Raw genomic sequence first — 24334 nt, forward strand, 5'->3', positions numbered from 1 at the left:
TGAGATAGATAGTAGTTATGACAAATACTTTTGGTGGGAACAGATGAAATATTATTTTCAAAACAGATACATTAGTAAAAAATAAATGCTTTATTCCAGTATTGGGGAGAGTGGAAACTCCATCCTAGATATAAAACATTAAGTATGAAAGACGTAAGTTAGAAAATGTTTGATGCTGGGTTTAAAGTATAAAAGTGCTGCAAGCTATATAAAACAACTCTAAATGAACAAACCACTGCATATCATTTACCATAAAATAAAATTATTTAAATTGTAAAATTTCTCATTGAAAACCCAATAAACTATTGTTAAAAATGAGAGGTGAAAAACATACTTTATAATTCAAATTACCTGCAAGTTCTGAATAGACCAAAGAAGAATATGTTTTTTCAGTAGATTCTGGGAAAATTTCATGTTTGGATTGTTTTATAGAGCAAACTCCCAAGAAATAGCCATTGGCAATTTACTTTGATCTGAAGCTAAATACACCTGTAAATAAAACCAAAAATGTAACACTAAAAAAAGTCTAAACTAATAGCCCTGTAGAGATGGGTGGGTTTGTGCTTTGCAGAGCCTGCAGACTGAAGTATTAATATCATTAAGGATGCATTTTTTCTTCATTTTATATCTCACCTTCCATAAACTGCAAGAATTCAACAAAGCACAGATGCCTTGTCATCAATGCTTGGATGAAGAAGTTCTAGATGAGAGAATGCTGATGGCTATTATTTATTTAAGTTTGAGAAGCCATTTGATAAGATACCTCATTGGAGAATGTTAATTAAAGTTAATATTCTTGAAATGAAGTTAATTTATAGATCTGGCTAAGCAGGAGTCACTAAGTAAGGGTAATAAGCATGTGCTCAAACTGGGAGGATGTGATCAGTGATCGTGTTCCATTATCGGGTTAGAACTAGCAGCATTTGTAAATGACTTAAGATGTTGGTTTACAATGGAAAGCATGTAATGAAACTAAGATTGGTAGTATAATAGCAATACAAACATAAATACTGAATTACAAAGTGATAATAAAAATAAAACAAATGGGCAAAGCGGGCAAATGGATTTGAAAGCAGACAAATGTGAAGCTATCTACTTTGAAACTAATCTGTATATGGTCTGAGTGATAATGACCCAACAATGGAAATCTAAAACATATTTTAGATGCTGGGTGAGGTTCTTGTACATAATCAAAATGTCATGGATATATACAGAAAACAGTCAAAGTTGCTGCTGGAATGCCTTTTTATCTAGAGAACTGGAATATAAATAGCTCATTGGAACAATGTTCAAGTTAGTCCATATTCTCTTTCATCCTTAGACACAATCATCCCATCCAAACCCATCATTAAGTTCAAAACCTGGGGCCCTGTACATCCTTTTGTAATTGGATACTTGACTTCCTCATTTGCGGAGTTCAATCAGTGATGACGGATATCAACATCTCCTCCTTGCTGACTATTAATACAGGTACATCTCAAGGCTGCCTGCGTAGCCACATGCTCTACTCTCTATACACACGTAACTGCGGAGCTAGGCACATCTCAAATGCCATCTTCAAATTGGCCGATACCACCACTGCTGTTGGATAAACAGCTTACTGGAGTAAGATAGGACATCATGCTCATCATCAGCAAAACTACAGAACTGATTGTTGACTTCAGAAAGGGGAAGGAGGATGAACGTACTAGTTTACATTGGGGGATCGGCAGTGGAGAGAGTCAGCAGATTTAAATCCCTGGGCATGAGTGCAATATTCCTGAACAATGAATGAATATTGGACGATCTGTCCTGTGCTCAGCTCATAAATGCAATCATAAGGAATGCACACAAGTGTCTTTACTTTCTTAGGAAGTTAAGGAGGTTTGGCTTGTCATTGAACACTCTAAGCAAACTTTGACAGATGTATTGTTGAAAGTATCGTGAGTAGCTGCATCATGTACAGCACTTTGTATATGAGGAACATAAGAAGCTGTAAAAAGAAGTGAGCTCTGCCCAATATATCATGGCACATCCCTTCCCACCTTGGTAATATCTACAGGAGGTGCTGCCTCAAGATAGCAACGTCCTTCATCAAAGATCCTCATCATCCGAGCCATGCCACCTTTTAGCAGCTGTCATCAGGCAGGAGGTTCAGAAGCCTGGGAACAGTATCTAATTCCTAAACCAACGGCAAAACCCTATTCCCTACCGTTACACTAAAATGGGCTTTGTTCCTCTTGTATTGTAACTACTTTCTTGTAAAAATGATGTAAAATTTATGTTTAAGTTATGTTTCAGGGAATAAGTAATTTACATCTATTTTTACGTTCAGCATGTAGATGAAGAGTTTCCCACATTGCGAGTTGTTTGGGTTACTTGTTGTCACTTTTTATAGTAATATCCAGAAGGGTTAATGAATGGGTAGGACAAGTATGCTTGCAGAGCAAGCACCTTTGGCTATATCCTTAACATCAAGTGACGGAAGTTGTGTTATACATGTATGTAAATGCCATACTTTCAATTTCTTATCCTGATATAGGTCTCAAGATCAATGGCATATGGAAATTGCTTGCTGTTCCCTGTTGGGGTGGCATGGTAGCATAGCGGTCAGCCGAACACTTTACAGCAAGAGCAGCCCATATTCAATTCCTGCTGCCGTCTATAAGGAGTTCGTGATTGCATGGATTTCCTTCGGGTATTCCAGTTTCCTTCCACACTCCAAAGACGTACAGGTTAGTAGGTTAATTGGTCATACGGGTATAATTGGACTCGTTAGGCCAGAAGGGCCTGTTACCTGTGCTCTAAGTAAAAATTATTCTCAGATACTCTGATTTTTTTGTGTCATCTTTTGTCATGGAAACAAACTAGAGGAGATGGACTTGTACAGATTTAGCAGGAAGGCTTACAGTACAAATTAGTGCCTTAGATGTTGCTGCTTGTCTTAGGTACCTGGAGCTGCTTCTTGGTATATCTACAGTACATCCTCAGAGGGCAGATTTTTACCAAGTGCTACATTACCAATTCCAAGAGAATTTAATTTGAAGTGTTCAGTTGAAAAATGCCATGTTCTATGAATAAAGAAGGCTTTGAAAATCACCAGATTAGTTTGCATTCCTACAGAAAATGGAAATTGCAGAATGAAAAATATTAAATAGTCAGATTAATGCTTTAATTATAAAAAAAATGACTTTTATTATTGACATACATCTTGAATTAAATTACATAAAATCATCCATACTAATTGTATTAATGGAGCAATGAACCACAGACCTGGTCTAAGGATCTTAAGACACAAATTCAAATCTCTCTACAGCCTCAGGAGAATTAAAATTCAAATTTAAGCAAGTAATTAAATAAATATATAATAAAATGCAAATATCTAACAACGAATATGAAACTTAAGGATTTTTGTGGAAACCTATCTGGTTCATAATGCCCTATTGGAAATTTTCTGTTCTTTCACAGCTGCACCTACATCAGACAGAAAAACAAATTTAAAAACTGCAGATGCTGGAAACTGGAAACAAAAATCAAAGGTGCTGGAAACAGACAGCAGGTCAGCAGGAAAGATTAACAGTTAATTCCAGAAATGGAAGACAGAGAAAATCATATTAGATTTCAATAGGAATGAAGATGGAGAACAGAACAAAAGGAATATATTTGAAAGGGCAAGTGCAAATGGGTTTATGAGGGCAGTTACCATCACATTATGCTTCTTTGTCTGTGTCATGCGTTGTAAATGGTGAGGTGTGGGGTATGCCCAGCAGGCCAAGATATAAGAGAAAAACTGAGCTAGAATGATGATATTCTGAGACATTCGGAAAGAAAGACTAAAATACTTTGTACAAAAAACTGGAGGATTTAGCAATGAGTCCTGAAGGCTGTAATATGGAAGATGAGGTGATGTTTCTCAAGCTTGTAACAGTGCAGGCAGCCACAAACCAAAAGGCCAAAATAGGAGTGAGGTGGTGACTTAAAGTAGCAGGCAATCTACGTTTTGTCCAATGTATGAGAGACCACATTGTGAACACCAAATGTAGTACACTAAGAAGTAGAAGTGAATTACTGTTCCACATATATATGATTCATGACAATACATCCAATACTTATCTGACTTGGAATGGACTAGTACTACAACATGCAGTTTAAAAAGGAGGTTTACCACAACAGGGCATTTCAGGATAAGCAATAAATACAGGCCTTTTCAGTGACATTCTAATTCAGTAAATAAATAAAACAAATTTAAATTCATTCAAATACGACCTTATGTATGGGCTTTTTCCATTGAGATTTGGTGAGACTAGAACTAGAGGATATGGATTAAGGGTGAATGGAGAAATATTTAATGGGAATATGATTCTATGTTTCTATTCAGCACAGGTAAACAGCTTCTCCCCAGTGTGAACCAGCCAGTGTCCCTGTAGGGTGGATGAGTGTGTAAATCCCTTCCCACATACAGAGCAGGTGAATGGCCTCTCCCCAGTGCGAACTCACTGATGTACTTTCAAGCCAGGTGATCGAGTGAACTCCTTTCCACAGTCTGAGCAGATGAATGGTTTCTCCCCAGTGTGAACTAACTGGTGTCTCAGTAGATGAAATAAAAGAGTGAATCTTTTCCCACAGTCTGAGCAAATGAATGGTTTCTCCCCAGTGTGAAAGCACTCATGTGCATTCAGTTCAGATGACCGAATAAATCCCTTCCCACAGTCCGAGCAGGAGTACAGCCTCTCAAAAAAAAAAGAAAAAGATAAAAAAGTCTACAAGTATGTGAAGAGCAAGAGGATAAGACGTGAGAGAATAGGACCCATCAAGTGTGACAGTGGAAAAGTGTGTATGGAACTAGAGGAGATAGCAGAGGCACTTAATGAATTCTTTGCTTCAGTATTCACTATGGAAAAGGATCCTGGCGACTGTAGGGATGACTTATAGCGGACTGAAAAGCTTGAGCATAAAGATATTAATGTTGAAAGGTATGGACAGAGTGGATGTGGCAAAGTTGTTTCCCATGATGGGGGAGTCTAGTACGAGAGGGCATGACTTAAGGATTGAAGGGCGCCCATTCAGAACAGAAATGTGAAGAAATTTTTTTTAGTCAGAGGTTGATGAATCTATGGAATTTGTTGCCACGGGCAGCAGTGGAGGCCAAGTCATTGGGTGTACTTAAGGCAGAGATTGATAGGTATCTGAGTAGCCAGGGCATCAAAGGTTATGGTGAGAAGGCGGGGGAGTGGGACTAAATGGGAGAATGGATCAGCTCATGATAAAATGGCGGAGCAGACTCGTTGAGCCGAATGGCTGACTTCTGCTCCTTTGTCTTATGGTCTTATTAAGAAAGAGGACGTGCTGGAGCTTTTGGAAAGCATCAAGTTGGACAAGTCTCTGGGACCAGATGTGATTTATCCCAGGCTACTGTGGGAGGCAAGGGAGGAGATTGCTGAGCCTCTGGCGATGATCTTTGCATGATCAATGAGGACAGGAGAAGTTCCGGAGGATTGAAGGGTTGCAAATGTTGTTCCCCTGTTCAAGAAAGGGAGTAGAGATAGCCCAGGAAATTATAGACCAGTGAGTCTTATTTCAGTGTGTGACGGGACCCTGTGCTCGTTGACCCCTATTAACTGTGCTTTTGAAAAGAGAGAGAGAGAGAGAGAGAGAGAGAGAGAGAGAGTTATTTACCAGCGATAGCTCGTTTGTAAAAGAGAGAGAGAGATGAAGATTAACTGTTGGACTGTCACTTTAAGGCACTGGAAGTAACTTTGGATTTCTACTGAGTTGGAAGTGGAGATAGTACCGGGCAGCTAGTAAGTTACAAGCAACACACATCAAAGTTGCTGGTGAACGAGCTAGTAAGTTGCTATGGTGACCGAGGGTGTGATTAAATGGACAATTGATGTTATGATTTTTGGCAGGTTGTTGATACTTTCTTCAAGGATTTTTGCCTGCTTGCATTTCTTTCACAGAGAGAAGAAGGAGGAGTTATTTGAATGACAGGTGGTACCCAGTACGGTGAAATAAATAGAAGGACAGATGATACAGACCTCAGACACATGTTCTGGACACTGAATGAGCATTGTTGTGCCCGCAGAAAAAGTGGGTTTTGTTGGATCGATCAGGCGGATCGATCCATTGCTCTTGCAGTGGAAAGAGGAAAAGGGTTGACTGGTGGGGAGTTGTCCATGTGTCCACCCTCGCCTAGGGGATAGCTCCACCACAGAAAACTGGTCCCCTTTGTTAAAGTCACAGTTGGTGACTTCTAAAGGATTTTGAAGGACAACGAGAAGATCGATGGCGTCAGCTCACCTGAAGACTCAAATCCCTCTCTCCATCACTACTCAACTAAATACCATGAACTGAACTGAAATGAACTTTACTCATCATTGTAAGACTGCATCTTTTTACCCCTAGACTTAAAGAAGCTTGGTTTTTCATACATATATTTCCACAATTACTGATTTACTTATTTATATATGTAATCATTGCTAACCTGTTTGATTTATCTACATTTATATTACTGTATTGTGTAGTTACTAATAAATATTATTAGTTTATAGTAATACTGGACTCCAAAGTGTTTTCCATCTCTGCTGGTTCTTTATTCCCGTCATGGGGATCGTGACAAGTGGTTGGTAAGATGATGGAAAAGATCTTGAGAGTCAGGATTTATGAACATTTGCAGAGGCATAATATGATTAGGAATAGTCAGCATGGCTTTGTCAAAGGCAGGTCATGCCTTACGAGCCTGATTGAATTTTTTGAGGGTGTGACTAAACACGTTGATGAAGGTAGAGCAGTAGATGTAGTGTATATGGATTTCAGCAAGGCATTTGATAAGTTACCCCATGCAAGGCTTATTGAGAAAGTAGGGAGGCATGGGATCCATGGGGACTTTACTTTATGGATCCAGAATTGGCTTGCCCACAGAAGGCAAAGAGTGGTTGTAGATGGGTCATATTCTGCATGGAGATTGGTGATCATTGGTGTGCCTCAGGGATCTGTTCTGGGACCCTTTCTCTTTGTGATTTTTATAAATGACCTGGATGAAGAAGTGGACGGATGGGTTAGTAAATTTGCTGATGATACAAAGGTTGGGGATGTTATGGATAGTGTGGAGGGCTGTCACAGGTTACAGCGGGACATCAATAGGATGCAAAACTGAGCTGAGAAGTGGCAGATGGAGTTCAACCCAGGTAAGTTCAAAGTTCTGAGATGCAACGGGACTTGGGAGTCCTTGTACAGGATACCCTTAAAGTTAACCTCCAGGTTGAGTCAGTAGTGAAGAAGGCCGAATGCAGTGTTGGCATTCATTTCTAGAGGAATAGAGTATAGGAGCAGGGATGTGATGCTGAGGCTCTATAAGGCACTGGTGAGACCTCACTTGGAGTACTGTGGGCAGTTTTGGTCTCCTTATTTAAGAAAGGATGTGCTGACGTTGGAGAGGGTACAGAGTAGATTCACTAGAATGATTCCAGGAATGAGAGGGTTAACATATGAGGAACATTTGTCCGCTCTTGGACTGTATTCTTTGGAGTTTAGAAGAATGAGGGGAGGCCTCATAGAAACATTTTGAATGTTAAAAGGCATGGACAGAGTGGATGTGGCAAAGTTGTTTCCCATGATGGGGGAGTCTAGTATGAGAGGGCATGACTTAAGGATTGAAGGGCGCCCATTCAGAACAGAAATGCGAACAAATTTTTTTAGTCAGCGGGTGGTGAATCTATGGAATTTGTTGCCACGGGCAGCAGTGGAGGCCGAGTCATTGGGTGTATTTAAGGCAGAGATTGATAGGTATCTGAGTAGCCAGGGCATCAAAGGTTATGGTGAGAAGGCGGGGGAGTGGGACTAAATAGGAGAATGGATCAGCTCATGATAAAATGGCGGAGCAGACTCGATGGGCCAAATGGCCTACTTCTGCTCCTTTGTCTTATGGTCTTATAAATGCGAGGTGATTCATTTTGGTAGGTCAAATATGATGGCAGGATATAGTGTTAATGGTAAGACTCTCGGCAGTGTGGAGGATCAGAGGGATCTTGGAGTCCGAGTTCATAGGACGCTCAAAGCTGCTGCGTAGGTTGACTCTGTGGTTAAGAAGGCATACGGTGTATTGCCTTCATCAACCATGGGACTGAGTTTAAGAGCCGAGAGGTAATGTTACAGCTATATAGGATCCTGGTCAGACCCCACTTGGAGTACTGGGCTCAGTTCTGGTCACCTCACTGCAGGAAGGATGTGGAAACTATAGAAAGGGTGCACAGGAAATTTACAAGGATGTTGCCTGGATTGGGGAGTATGCCTTATGAGAATAGGTTGAGTGAACTTGGCCTTTTCTCCTTGGAGTGACGGAAGATGAGAGGTGACCTGATAGAGGTGTATAAGATGATGAGAGGCACTGATCATGTGGATAGTCAAAGGCTTTTTCCCAGGGCTGAAATGGCTAACGTGAGAGGTCACAGTTTTAAGGTGCTTGGAAGTTGGTCCAGAGGAGATGTCAGGGTAAGTGCTTTACGCCGAGAGTGGTGAGTACATGGAATAGGCTGCCTGTGACGGTGCTGGAGGTGGATATGATAGGGTCTTTTAAGCGACTACTGGATAGGTGCATGGAACTTCGAAAAATAGAGGCCTATGGGTAACCCTAGGTAATTTCTAAAGTAGATACATGTTCGGCACAGCATTGCGGACTGAAGGGCCAGTACTGTGCTGTAGGTTGTCTACGTTTCTATGAGGGGGATCTTTTTCACTCAGAGAGTGGTAAGAGTGTGGAACAAGTTAAAAGCAGAAGTGGTAGATGCGGTTGCAATTTCAACATTTAAGAGAAATTTCGATAGGCCTACAGAGGGGAGGAGTAAGGAAGGCTAAGGTCCATGTGGAGGTCGATAGGACTAGGCAGATTAATAATTTGGCATGGACTAAATAAGTCAAAGGATCAGATTCCATGATGTAGTGTACTATGACTCTGTGACTCATAATAAATAAAAATCTTTCTAATAAATATTTGCAGGAACACAACTAGACAATTTACCTCCATAAACCTGCTCCACCATTCACTTACTGAACCTAACTACACTTTCTTGTAATCCATGATTATGTATTTTGCCACTACTAACATGCATCAAGAAACAAATGATTCTAATCCTTTTTCAAGACTACGAATAAACTCTTTCTCTTATTTTGGAGGAAAATGAAGTCCTGGATAGCAGTGTGGATTCAGAAAATTTAATACAGTCATCTTCTTCCACTTAGGATATGCAGAACAAAGCAGTATTTTACAGTTTTACTGTAGTGCATTGACAGTGCTAACCCAGACAAATCCTATAATCCCACTCCCACCAGGGAGGAGGCTATGCAGCATCTACACCAGGACCACCAGATTCAAAAACAGTTACTTTCCCCAAGCAGTATGGCTGATCAACTGCTCCACCCACCAATCCACCTCTCCATACCCCCACAACCACTACTTTATCATTTCCTGTCAGTCAACTCATGTACAGACACTTCTGTGACGAGCATTAGTTTATGGACATACAATTAATCTATGTATATAAGCTATCTCATGTATTTAAACTTATTGTGTTTTTTTATGATTGTGTTCTTTATCTTATTGTGTCTAATTGTGCTGCAACAGATCCAGAATAACAATTATTTAATTCTACTTTACACTTGTGTATTGGAAATGACACTAAACAATCTTGTCTTGTCTTGTCTGAACAGAAGGGAGTATCCTTGACACAGCTAAAAACTTTGGTTTTGTTTTGTTCTAAAGACTTGAATCAAAATCAGAACAAATATACAAAAATGATTTTTTTAAACTGTTCAATGCTACAAAAATTACTGACTTTTGGCCTTTAGTAATAGATGCATTTCAATAACCTGTACAACATATAATCTATTCTTACAAATTCCACACCTCCTTCTGGTGACAAAGACAATGAAATCTAGTTCTTATTGCACAGTTAGAGTCGAGGGAATGACTGCTGGTGGTGTTAGGACTCTAAGGCACAGAATTAGGTACCTCGGCCTATCATGCCTGCTCTGCCATTTGATTATGATTGATTTATTTTCCCTCTCAACTCCATTCTTCTGCCTTCTCCCATAACCTTTGATGTCCTTATTAATCAAGAACCTATCAACTTCTGTTTTGAATATACCTGATGATTTGGCATCCTCAGTTATCTATGTAAGTGCTGGATTTCCAGATTAGAATAATTTTTGTGCTGATCTGATCTGATCCAATTCAATCCTTCTACAATTACTTAAAAAATTAAGAATAGTCCCTTCTGCCCCTTTGAGCTGCACCACCCCGCAGTCCTCAGCAACCCCCAATTTAACTCTAACCTAATCATGGGTCAATTTACAATGACTAATTAACCTACTAACTGGTACCTCTTCGGACTATGGGAGGAAACTAGAGCACCTGGAGAAAACCCATGCATTCCATGCGGAGGACATACAGACATCCTACAGAGGATTGAAGTCCGAACTCTAATGCCCCAATGCCCAAAGCTGTAATAGTGTTATGCTAACCACTACACTAATGTGGCATCCCATACAACATTCATCATATCTGTTGTGGTAAGGATAATACATTAAAGAAAATAATTCTCTCTGGTTGCAATTTACCATTTCCACCTCCCCATTCTGATGATGCAGGTATCTTTCTTTCTAAGAATAGTTAGAATCTCTTCATGGACATGTCGCTGATTTTATGAATTTTAACTACCCACTATGGGATGCCCAGAGAGGGGTAGCACCTTTGGTGAAGGGGCTTGTCATGTCCATTCAGGAGCAGCTTCTTTTGTTCCCACTGGACAATCAGTTCTCACCTCTCCAAGTAGCCGTTTGCATGTGACAGCAGCCACACCCTGCTACACTGCTTCGACAGGCAGGCTAAAACAGATGAGCAACATCATACCCCCGTGAGCTAGGAACATGCCTGTCCTAGCATGTGAAGTCAAATCCAACAGACTGGGTGGATGAGATCTATGTAAACATGAGGAAATCTGGAGATGCTGGAAATTCAAGCAACACACACAAAATGCTGGTGGAAGTAGCGGGCCAGGCAGGATCTATTGGAAGAGGTACAGGTGACGTTTCGTCACCTGTCCCTCTTCCAATAGATGCTGCCTGGCCTGCTGCGTTCCACCAGCATTTTGTGTGTGTTGGATGAGATCTATAGTGAGATCCAATGCCCAGGAAGACAGTACTACAATGTTCTGTGGAGAGCGAAGGGCATGACCAGGCACAGAAGACATCATGGTCGTCCACTATAACCAAGGAAGACCCCAGTTTGTGATGCTTGTTTGTACCATTGGACCCAGACTTCTGAGGTTGAGAGAGGGGAACGTCCCCAGTGCAAAGTCTTTTCCACTTTAAAAACACTCTCCTGCACAGGTTTTCTGTCATTGTTGGATATGATGGACAACCATCACCAGCCACCCAGTAGGTGATAATTCAATTACTACTGAAAACAGTTGATTATCCTGTCATGTTTCTGGCAATTATAAGGTCCAGATGGTCACTGAAGAGAAACTGCAAGTACAAATATTTAAAAAAGCAATTCAGCAGTATTCTTTCTGGAACATGGTGTGACTTATTGCGCAAACTTCTGTTCCGAAACTCCAGGGGAGAAGTTTCTGAATTCAAATGTAAGCATTTACAGAAGATCACGAACAAGACAAAGAAAAAATATAGTCTATTTGTTCTAACTACTGATTTGCATTTGGTGATGCACATTGTCGAACATCTGGTCACCATTTATGTAACTCAGAAATAATAGCTAAAGAAATTATTCTTTTTTCTATAACTACCACTTCAATATCCCCAAGTTATACTATGCATTTAACTTCAGATAACTTTTATGTTTTAAAAAAAATTTAGATTTTTAGGGGAAGTGAAATGTATGTTTATATATCCTACCTCGATAGTTGATAATTTCAGTGCCGAGAACAGGGGTCATCTCCAGTACTGTGATGAAGGCCTTGTCCATCGACGTTAAGGGAAATGGGGACATGCGGTGTCGTCGTGCAACTTTGCTGATGTCAACTGCGCTGTGGCCTAAGCAGAACAAAAAAGTAGGATTGTTATTTTTGCCATTTCTAGATCATACAATTAAGGCTGGTGAATGTTTCTGAGTACACTTCCTGCATTAAAATTAAAAATCATGAATTAACAGACAAAAAGAATTGTGATTGCTCAGTACTGGATTTGAAAATTGGGATTATATCAACATCAACTTTAAAATTATGTATTCCAAATGACAAATTTGGCATTCTTGCCTAGGTAGAAGATGAAAATTTTATGAATGGATTACTTAACATTTGGTCTATCGAATACTTATATATCCTGTCCCATAGAATATGTTCCAATAATTTAACCCCTACTGATGCCAGACTACATGGCCTACAATCTCCAGGCTTATTCTTAGAGCCTTTCTTGAACAATAGAATATTAGCTATCCTTCAGTTCTAAGGCAGCTGACCCGTAGAGAAAAAAAACACTATCAGGGCTCCTGCAATTTCTGCACTAGCCTCCCACAGGGCCCAAGTAGACACCTTGTCAGGTCGTGGGGACTTGTCTCAAGATAACCTCCCCTTCTGTAATCTGGACCTCTTGCCTCAGTTCTATAGACTCTGTGTTCATCTCCTAAGAAAATATAGATGCAAAAAATCCAATTATAATCATCCCCATCTCTTTTGATTCCATGCTCAGATAACTATGTTGATCATCAAGTGGACCAATGTTATCCCTTGCTATCCTCATGCTTTCTTTCAGCCTTCCTGATTCCCTCTTAAGTGTTCTCTTGCCTTTCGTATACGCCTCAAGAGTCTCACTTGTCTCTTGCTGCCTGTACTTGCTCTGTACCTCCTTTTTCTTCTCAACCAGAGCCTCAAAAAGCAAAGTTCCATAAACCTGTTAGCCCTGGTCTTTTATTCTAACGAGAACATGCAAGCTCTGTACTCTCAATATTTCTTATTTGAATGAATGCTAATTACCAAGCATCCTTTTGCTAGTAAACAACCTATCCCAATTCACACTATCCAAACTGGCCTCGATTAGAAATATTTCTTTTCTTGTAGTATGTTCAATTCATATGGTTCACTAAATATAATATTTGCATTCCTCGAAATGTTGCAAACATTGAATGAAATAACATGATCGATATTCAAAACAACCTGCAACATTGCAATGTGTTTCATTCAGAGTCATCACTGAGATATTTACAAAATGTATGATCAACAAAGTCAAAAAGTATGTGAGCAATTTCAATATTTTTAAAATTTAGAAAATATAATTTGATAGCCACTGATGAGTAAGCAAATTAATAATACAGCAACAAAAATGACTTGCATTTACAGCTCCTGTTTTGTGATTGATTCTAAGAAAATAAACTGCATCAACATAATGTAGTACTAAAGCTGGTAGCTACATTGACACATTAAGACAAATGAACAAAATTGTCTTTGACAAGGAGATAATGTGATCTTATGCCACCACTTGGATAAAAATGTATCTTATGTATGTCACAAAATCAGAATATTTGGATTGAAAAGTAGCTACAAATGCTGACATTAAAATTTGGTGAAAGGCATAGTAAACAGTATACTACATCAATTTATTAACACATCATCACAGTGGTTCTGGAGGACAAAATGGTTTTCTCTAATATAAGTTTTCTCAGCTTCACATGACTTCTTTAACCTAACCTTTATATGATTGAGAGAAGCGTAGTTTGCGGGCTGCGGAGTGAGCCGGGAGCAGAGTGAAGGCTTAAGGACTTTGGCTCAACGGGCGAGGCGAAGAAGGTTTGGTATTCATTTTTTGTTGTTATTTAAGGAGCGGGGAAGTATGAGTGTGAGGGCAGCTTGTTGTTTTTGGTGCCAGATGTGGGAGGCCCTGGAATCTCCAAGCCTCCCTGCCGTCTACATCTGCGCCAGGTGCGCCGAGATGCAGCTCCTAAGAGACCGCGTTAGGGAACTGGAGCTGCAGCTCGATGACCTTTGTCTGGTCAGGGAGAGTGAGGAGTTGATAGAGTGGAGTTACAGGCAGGTGGTCACACCGGGGCCACGGGAGGCAGACAAGTGGGTCATGGCTAGGAGGGAGAAGAGGAACAGTCAGGTAACAGAGAGTACCCCAGTGGCTGCGCCCCTTGACAATTGGTACTCCTGTTTGAGTACTGTTGGGGGGGATAGCTTACCTGGGGGAAGCGACAGTGGCCGTGCCTCCGGCACAGAGTCCGGCCCTGTAGCTCAGAAGGGTAGGGAAAGGAAGAGGAGGGCAGTAGTAATAGGGGACTCGATAGTAAGGGGGTCAGATAGGCGATTATGTAGACGCAGTCCGGAGACCCGGATGGTAGTTTGCCTCCCTGGTGCCAGGGTCCAGGATATTTCTGATTGCGTCCAAGATATCCTGAAGTGGGAGGGAGAGAAGCCAGAGGTCGTGGTACATATAGGTACCAATGACATAGGTAGGAAAAGGGGAGAGGTCCTGAAAGGAGAATATAGGGAGTTAGGAAGGGAGTTGAGAAAAAGGGCCGCAAAAGTAGTAATCTCGGGATTACCGCCTGTGCTACGCGACAGTGAGAGTAGGAATGCATGAGGTGGAGGATAAATGTGTGGCTGAGGGATTGGAGCAGGGGGCAGGGATTCAAGTTTTTGGATCATTGGGACCTCTTTTGGCACAGGTATGACCTGTACAAAAAGGACGAATCCGAGGGGGACCAATATCCTGGTGGGGAGATTTGCGAGGGTGACTGAGGTGACTTTAAACTAGAATGGTTGGGGGGTGGGAGTCAAATTAAAGAGACTAGGAGAGGGGAGGTTAGTTCACAAATAGAGAAAGCTAGTAGACAATGTGTGAGGGAGGATAGGCAGGAGACAGAGATCAGGAGCACTCAGACCAAAGATGTAGGGGACAAGGAAGAAAAAGATAACAAAGTTGTTTGCTCCATTAAGGATAAAAGGAGAGTATGAGGTGGAGAGTTTCTTAAATGCATCTATTTTAATGCCAGGAGCATTGTAAGAAAGATGGATGAGCTTAGAGCATGGATTAATACTTGGAAATATGATGTTGTAGCTATTAGTGAAATGTGGTTGCAGGAGGGGTGTGATTGGGAACTAAATATTCCAGGATTTCGTTGCTTCAGGTGTGATAGAATAGGAGGGGCAAGAGGGGGAGGTGTTGCATTGCTTGTCAGAGAAAATATAACAGCGGTCCTCTGGCAGGATAGATTAGTGGACTCGCCCAGGGAGGCTATTTGGGTGGAATTGAGGAATAGGAAAGGTGTAGTGACACTTATAGGGGTGTATTATAGACCACCTAATGGGGACCGAGAATTGGAGGAGCAAACTTGTAAGGAGATAGCAGATATTCGTAGTAAGCACAATGTTGTGATTGTGGGAGATTTTAATTTTCCACACATAGACTGGGAAGCCCATTCTGTAAAAGGGCTGGATAGTTTGAAGTTTGTCAAATGTGTGCAAAATAGTTTTTTGCAGCAATACGTAGAGGAACCAACTAGAGAAGGGGCAGTGTTGGATCTCCTGTTAGGGAATGAGATAGGGCAGGTGATGGAGGTATATGTTGGGGGCACTTCGGGTCCAGTGATCACAATACCATTAGTTTCAATATAATTATGCAGAAGGATAGGACTGGACCCAGGGTTGAGATTTTTGATTGGAGAAAGGCTAACTTTGAGGAGATGCGAAAGGATTTAGAAGGAGTGGATTGGGGCAAATTGTTTTATGGGAAGGATATAATAGAGAAATGGAGGTCATTTAAAGGTGAAATTTTGAGGGTACAGGACCTTTATGTTCCTGTTAGGTTGAAAGGAAAGGTTAAAAGTTTGAGAGAGCCATGGTTTTCAAGGGATATAGGAAACTTGGTTCGGAAAAAGAGGGGGATTTACAATAAATATAGGCAGCTTGGAGTTAATGAGGTGCTTGAGGAATATAAAGAATGTAAAAAGAATCTTAAGAAAAAAATTAGAAAAGCTGAAAGAAGATACGAGGCAGCTTTAGCAAGTAAGGTGAAAATAAATCCAAAGGGTCTCTACAGTTATATAAATAGCAAAAGGATAGTGTGGGATAAATTTTGTCCCTTAGAGAATCAGAGTGGCCAGCTATGTGCGGAGCCAAAAGAGATGGGGGAGATTTTGAACAATTTCTTTTCTTTAGTATTCACTAAGGAGAAGGATATTGAATTGTGTAAGGTAAAGCAAACAAGAAGGGTAGTTATGGAAAGTATGACGATTAAAGAAGAGGAAGTACTGGTGCTTTTAAGGAATATAAAAGTGGATAAGTCTCTGGGTCCGGACAAGATATTCCCTCGGACTTTGAGGGAAGTTAGTGTGGAAATAGCAGGGGCTCTGACAGAAATATTTCAAATGTCATTAGAAATGGGGATGGTGCCGGACGATTGGCATATTGCTCATGTGGTTCCATTGTTTAAAAAGGGTTCTAAGAGGAAACCTAGCAATTATCGGCCTGTGAGTTTTGACGTCAGTGGTGAGTAAATTGATGGAATGTATTCTTAGAGATGGTATATATAATTATCTGGATAGACAGGGTCTGATTAGGAACAGTCGACATGGATTTGTGCGTGGAAGGTCATGTTTGACAAATCTTATTGAGTTTTTTGATGAGGTTACTAGGAAAGTTGATGAGGGTAAAGCGGTGGATGTTGTCTATATGGACTTCAGTAAGACCTTTGACAAGGTTCCACATGGAAGGTTAGTTAGGAAGGTTCAATCGTTAGGCATTAATATGGAAGTAGCAAAATGGAGTCAGCAGTGGCTGGATAGGAGACGCCAGAGAGTAGTGGTGGATAACTGTGTGTTAGATTGGAGGATGGTGTGTAGCAGTGTGCCTCAGGGATCTGTACTGGGTCCAATGTTGTTTGTCATATATATTAATGATCTGGATGATGGGGTGGTAAATTGGATTAGTAAGTATGCAGATGATACTAAGATAGGTGGCGTTGTGGATAATGAAGTAGGTTTTCAAAACTTGCAGAGAGATTTAGGCCAGTTAGAAGAGTAGGCTGAAAGATGGCAGATGGAGTTTAATGCTGAAAAATGTGAGGTGCTACATTTTGGTAGGACTAATCAAAATAGGACGTACATGGTAAATGGTAGGCCATTGAAGAATGCTGTAGAAGAAGGACCTAGGAATAATGGTGCATAGTTCCCTTAAGGTGGAATCTCATGTGGATAGCATGGTGAAGAAAGCTTTTGGTATGCTGGCCTCAGAGCATTGAGTATAGGAGTTGGGATGTAATGTTGAAATTGTACAAGGCATTGGTAAGGCCAAATTTGGAGTATTGTGTACAGTTCTGGTCACCGAATTATAGAAAAGATGTCAATAAAATTGAGAGAGTACAGAGGAGGTTTACTGAAATGTTGCCTGGGTTTCATCTCCTAAGTTACAGAGAAAGGTTGAACAAGTTAGGTCTTTATTATTTGGAGCGTAGAAGGTTGAGATGGGACTTGATAGAAGTGTTTAAAATTATGAGGGGGATTGATAGAGTTAACATGGATAGGCTTTTTCCATTGAGAGTGGGGGCAATTCAAACAAGGGGACATGAGTTGAGAGCAAAGGGTAGAAGTTTAGGGGTAACATGAGTGGGAACTTCTTTACTCAGAGAGTGGTGGCTGCGTGGAACAAGCTTCTAGCAGAAGTGGTTGGTGCAGGTTCGATGTTGTCATTTAAAGTTAAATTGGATAGATATATGGACAGGAAGGGAATGGAGGATTATGGACTGAGTGTAGGTCGGTGGGACTAGGTGAGAGTAGGAGTTCGGTACGGACCAGAAGGGTCGAGATGGTCTGTTTCCATGCTGTAATTGTTATATGGTTATATTATATGGAAGCCGGGATCGGATTGCCTCTACGACCTTGCTCTTTTGGCATTAATTTGTGGAGATCAGCAGAGTAAAGAGTTTTTGAAAACAAGGTAGACAATTTATCCTGCTATGAATTGCCTCAAAATCACGTTGGTGATCTTGTTGTCACTGGTGATGCTATATTTTAAAAATACATTTTCTGAGATTTTGTATCTTTTTTCATCAGTAGAACCTTTTGACTGTAGAAGATGAGGCTTTATTACATTAACGGGATCAGACTGTCAATTTTGAAGAGAACTGCCAAATAAGTGGATGATCGCGCCAAATTGTTATAATGGACTCTCCAACAAAGAAACATGGCTACAAAATAAATGAAGTGCCTGCCAGCTTGGGACCAGCACCCTCTTGTGTTTAAGACTAATTTTGCCTCTTCTGCAGCTAACAGTACTAACATCCGCAATGCCTTCTTCTTGTGGCTTCAAACTTTCACTTGTTCTCTCTGCTAAACAGTTCAACATCATGCAGTTTCATGTAGCCTACTTTTAACTCCAATGTACAAAATTGAATTTATATCACTCTTTTCCTGATCCTAGAACATCATAATTGCTTTACAACAAAAGAGGCAATTCTAAAGTTCAGTTATAAACACGAGAAATTCTGCAGAAGCTGGAAATCCAGAGCAATGTTTAGATGCTGTTCTAATGTGGTGAATTGTGACAGTAACATTTTCTTGCAAATCATAATATTATAATTGACCAGGTATCCAATTTTTGGTGAGGTTATTTGAGGGGAAAAGCATTGGCCATATATCAAGGTAATATTTCTTTTGTTCTTCAACATAACTTTGATGACCAATTTGGTAGATAGGCAGGTTTTCAGTTTAAAGTATCATCCAATAGATAAAATAGCACTCAAACATCAGCTGAAATTATTTGCTTCATAGTGGGACTTGAACTATTTATTCAGCTCCTATGAAAACAACAGCCCTAAAATGAAAGTGGACAAACTTTCTTCATTCACGTTGTTCTACCTCTGTGCTGTAAATTCCTAGATGTGTGAATTAAGATGCAATTGTGTCAAAGTCAATACTCAGTAAATACCTTCTTAAGTGTAGAGAAAGAGGCAGAGAGGATAACAAAAGGAATGGAAATAGGAACAATAGAATCATGTTCGCAATTTGAGGAAAAAATGTTATTTAATTTATTCACATATCCAACATCAGACTCTCAAAAAAGACACTCTATTCTTCACTCTTTGAGAGCGGAAAACTTTTTAAGGATGTGTTCAAAATCACATTAAGGTTGAGAATCATCCCTACTTACTCCTGGGAACCCTGGCCCTGGACTGCTCATAGAGAGAAGAGGCAATCAGGATGGTATTGTAAAACTCAGTCCAGCCATTAGGAGCACAAAGAAGTTCTGCATAAGTGGTAGAAAAGTGCATGAGCTAACCAACTACCAACCCACCTGCCCTATCAGAAAGAAGCATTTGTGATTCCTCCAAAGGCCACTTCAGAACTCACATATCCAGAATGGATGCAAGTTATCCTTGATCCTGATGAACTATGCAAGAAGAAGAGTTTTGTGAAATACTAGGCAAAACTGGGAAAATTACTCTAGCTGGAGTGTTCTTATATACTACCTGTACCAACATCATGGGCAATCATCTTCTGAGTTCTAACCATTCTGTGATGTACAAATCCTTTTACTGTTACACTGCACTCGAAATTATTCTCTGAAATAAACATTGTTAATTGTGGTTCTGAATATCAAGGCATATTTGCATCCTCTGGCCTTCCATCATTAACAGAAGTTCGGATAGCAAGAGTGATATAAAATATTTGTCATGGCAAACTAAAAGTTCAAAATAAATATATTACAATTCACTGCCTGTTGGAGTGAGATTCCAGAAGTTCATTCCTTCTCACTCAAGGCTTCTTAATTTGAGTGATACTTTAAGAATTACACTATTAATAGATCCTTAGGACACAAATTACTAGCTACAGCATCAGCGAGATGAACTGGTTTCAGTTCTTTAAATACAGCTATTTCACAAGTAATGCAAATGAAAAGGTTTATTTCATGTTGAAATTTCTTGGTTTTGTCAGGACTGTTGTAGAAATTGTCCTGCGACCTGCTGAGAATCAGAACACACCTCACAACAAATTTCCAGAAAGATAATAAGGCAATGTGAGACTTTGCAGGATAGAATTTATCATTTTACTGCTGAATGAGAGCTGGGTCCATTTATGATGACCAAAAGTGAGTTTCAGGAATAAACAAGGAAACTGGTAATAGCTTAAATATTCCTTAAGCTACAGTTCTAAATTCCCTCTGACTATATGTTAGGTAATATTTGTCTCATAAGAGGCATTAATTTAAACAAAGCATTACATATTTTAAATTAATTTCTTGTTACTTTCAATATCTTTGTTGTACATCCAATTATTCGACCAAATGCCTAACTCACCAGTTATCTGGAAAATGATCTAGTGTTTTCTCAGCGTATATAATGCATAAACTCTCCTTGGGCATCCAGCCAGGTCTTCTCCCATTTAACTCTTTTATCAATTCCTTTAAACATATGTCCCCAGGTTAATCCCATTGGCTAAGGGAATAGCTTTTTCCACTTATTCTGTCTAGGAACCTTCATTTCAAACAGCTCAATTATCTCTCTTCAGTCTCCTCTGCAACTATGAAAATAATTTATTCTTTCCACTTAGTTCAACTTTTTCTGGCCTTGGCAACATCCTTGTAAATCTCTAGTGCACTCTCACCAGCATAATTCCATCATATGATCTCTTCTATGCAACAACCCTTTGAGAGTAAGTACAAGTATTGTATTGTAGCCTGTAACTTTCCCAAAAGTATAATCTAGAAGTAAAGTAGGATATATCTCAATAAGCAAACATGAAGTTCTTCTTCTTAAAAACCCTTTGAATGACTGAGTGTGTATTGACCATCAAGCACCCATTTGCTTTACTCTAATACAATAAAAAATTTGCCCCACATTCCTATCAACACTCTTTGTGCTGCTGTAGGAAGCTAGAACACCTGGAGAAACCCATACAATAACAGAGAGGATGTGCAAACCCCACACAGACAACAGTGGACGTTAGGATTAATTTTGTTGGTTGGAGATTTGAGGCAGCAACTATCCTGCTGCGCCTTTCTTAATAGTAAATTGTATTAATCCGAAATAAGCACCCATATTAAACATGTTCTGATTCCATCCCAGTAAATATTCAAGTAACAACATGTGAATGCACTTCAGCAACTCATTTTTTTTGAATTTATATTCAACTTCTTTCAAAGATTACCTGTTAAATGACAATTCATTGAGTAAAACTAGTCTTTCTCCTCTTAGAACATTAATTCATGGCTTATCATTGTTCTTTCCTATAACTATGCTACATCAAACAGTCTTAAAATAGTTCCTAACCAGCTCTGATTCATTTCCAAAAATAAACTCAAGAATATTCCCCTCTTTTGTTAAGCTTATGAAGGTAAACACCGGAACAGACCCCTTACTTTCTGGGCTTCAAGAACTTTGTATCCTCCATACCTTGTAAATCTATGATGAAATTCTCAACACCATTAAAGCAGGATTAAACCCTGGGTAACAATTCCAGGAGATGAAGAATGAAAATGTCTGAGCTCAAGCAGGAGAAAACTATTTGATTAACCACCTGATTTGCATTTATGCAGACTTGATTTTTCTATTCCCTCTGGTGTGCTGTCCAATTATGCATAGATCTTTAATAGTCTCCTATTTCTACATTGGAGTAATCCAGTGATGACTGACTTTCAGGTCCTGCTAATTCATTTTGCTCCTAGCCCCCTTCACAACTTCATCTCTCTTTCCATTTTCACTAATGCCAATAATCAAAACCCAGGGCTTCCCATCCACCCCTCACAGGGGTAGCATGGTAGCGTAGTGGTGAACAAATCATTTAAAAATACCAGTGACTAGGGTTCAATTCCTGCCACTGCCTGTAAGGAGTTTATACATTCTCCCCATGGCCGGGTGGGTTTCCCCATGGGTGCTCCAGTTTCCTCCCACAGTCCAAAGACATACCATTTGGTAGGTTAGTTGGTCATTGTAAATTGTCCTATGATTAGGCTAATGTTAAATTGGAGAGCTGAAGAGCCGAAAGGGCCTGTTCCGTGTTGTATCTAAAGAAAAATCCTGCAACTGTGCAGTTACTGGTAGTGCAGTGGTTAGCTCGATACTATCACAGTTGAGGGTGTCAGAATTCAGAGTTCAATCCCAACATCCTCTGTAATGAGTCCTGTGGAATGTGTGAGTTTTCCCTGGATCCACCAGTTAACGTGCAAAGTCCAAAGACGTAGCAGGTAAGTTAATTGGTCATTGTAAGTTGTCCCGTGATTAGGTTAGGATTAAATCGGGGTTGTCAGGCGTTGCAGGGCAGTAAGGGCCAGAAGGGCCTATTCTACACTGCATCTCTAAATTAAAAGAAATAAGTAAACCTTCCTAGTCTTTGGTACCAGTGAAGCTGCACCTCACCGTGATATCTTGTTTGCTGTCAAAAGAATGTTCTTCTAACTGCAACTTCACTTCATCAACTATTTCCTGACTCTTCTACATTGTGTTTTCGAGTTGTTGATGGGGTCCGAGACCTGGCTCTAATGTACACCTCAGAAGATCCTTTGCCCTCTATGTGCTGAATGAATTGGAGAATAAGATGCACTGTAGACATAACTATTCTTTGTGCCAAGTTTTTTGCATTAATTTATGATTCACCGTTCCTCACTCTACCTGCAAATTGAAACTGCGGAGTGGCAATGTCCTGAACTGTATTGCCCATGTATCTCACAGATTCACAAATGTGCTGATCAAGTTTAAAAACTTAAGCTTCTCCACCTAATGACACCTACTCCATGCGTACCCTTTTGATGCAACAGGTGCCAATGGGCACTTGATGGAACTCAATGTCCTGTCATTCTAAAAATAATTTAATAGTACAAGACGAGGGGAAAAATCACTAGCACTGACCAGTCACTTCCATATTTTGCACTGATGACCACTGAGATTCTTCTTGTCTCTCCTTGAATGTGAAAATGGGGGACACCTCCCTCTCCCTTGCCAGGGAGAGAGAGAACCTGTGGGTTGTCGAATTTGGATGAAATGCGAAGGTTTTGGGCTAACTTTGGTCTGTGTATTTGCTATTGCTCAGCACACGCTTGGGCACAGTGATAGTACCGATGCGTGTTTATTTTTGCTGGTTGGGGGAGGGGGATCATTGCTCGCTGCCACTTACAAGCGGGAGGGGGAAGCTGGGGGGCACTTTGGGGTTCTCACGTTTAACTGTCGTTCATTCTTTGGGCACTTCTCTGTTTTCGTGGATGTTTTGCAAACAAAAAGCATTTCAGGATGTATATTGTATACACTCCTCTGACATTAAACTTGACCTTTGAACCTTTGAATGCTGTGCTCACTTCCAACCTTCATTCTGAAGTTTTATTTACTGAATTAATTAAAAATCACCAGCTTGTAGTTTTTAAGTTTTTAAACACATTACTTGATTGACTTTAATAATTTCTCTCACATCACCCCGATATGCTATGGTATAACCTGGTAATGTTTATTTCTCTCATTTGCTCACAGATGCTCACTGGTTCCTACAGTTGTTCCAGGTTCCTATTCTTTCATCATCTGTACTGTGCCCCTACTTCTCTTCAACTCACAAAGTTTAGTACAGCTGGAAAATCATTTCCTTTTGCTTTTTCTTCTTTTACACTCAATTTCTCTGGTATTTTCTGCTATTTTTGATAAAAATTCTGCATTTCCTTTGTTTCTTTAATTTAGAAAGCTTGCGATTTGCCAAAGCTCCTTAGCATCCATGAGATACAGTGGCACGCAAAAGTTTGGGCACCCCTGGTCAAAATTTCTGTTACTGTGAATAGCTAAGCGAGTAAAAGATGAACTGATTTCCAAAAGGCATAAAGTTAAAGATGACACATTTCTTCAATATTTTAAGCAAGAGAACTTTTTTATTTCCATCTTTTAGTTTCAAAATAACAAAAAAGGAAAAGGGCGTGAAACAAAAATTTGGGCACCCTGCATGACAGTACTTGGTAACACCCCCTTTGGCAAGTATCACAGCTTGTAAACGCTTTTTGTAGCCAGCTAAGAGTCCTTCAATTCTTGTTTGGGGGATTTTTGCCCATTCTTCTCATTATCCTGTTGTAGAAGCCATCCTCTTTTCATCTTCGGCTTTTTTACGGACAGTGTGAAGTTTGCTTCCAGAATCTGCTGGTATTTAATTGAATTCATTCTTCCCTCTGCCAGTAAATGTTCCCCGTGCCACTTGCTGCAACACAAGCCCAAAGCATGATCGATCCACCCCCGTGCTTAACAGTTGGAGAGGTGTTCTTTCCATGAAATTCAGCACCCTTTTTTCTCCAAACATACCTTTGCTCATTGTGGCCAAAAAATTCTATTCAAAAAGTTCAAAGGAACATCTAAACAAGCCTGATGCATTTTGGAAACAGTCCTGTGG

At 40.1% G+C, this 24334-nt stretch overlaps 1 protein-coding gene across 9 annotated transcripts in view; it reads right to left on the reverse strand.

Annotated features, from left to right (window-relative positions):
* LOC134348279 (gephyrin) overlaps window positions 1-24334 on the reverse strand; it is a 684809-nt gene that overhangs the window by 97868 nt on the left and 562607 nt on the right. For all 9 annotated transcript variants that reach the window (XM_063051467.1, XM_063051417.1, XM_063051452.1 and 6 more), the window contains one exon: window positions 11890-12027. In XM_063051467.1, coding sequence (XP_062907537.1) covers window positions 11890-12027 — 138 coding nt within the window. The remainder of the gene's footprint in view (window positions 1-11889; window positions 12028-24334) is intronic.

The sequence above is a fragment of the Mobula hypostoma genome, chromosome 1, assembly GCF_963921235.1.
Source record: "Mobula hypostoma chromosome 1, sMobHyp1.1, whole genome shotgun sequence".
NCBI classification, from domain to species: domain Eukaryota; kingdom Metazoa; phylum Chordata; class Chondrichthyes; order Myliobatiformes; family Myliobatidae; genus Mobula; species Mobula hypostoma.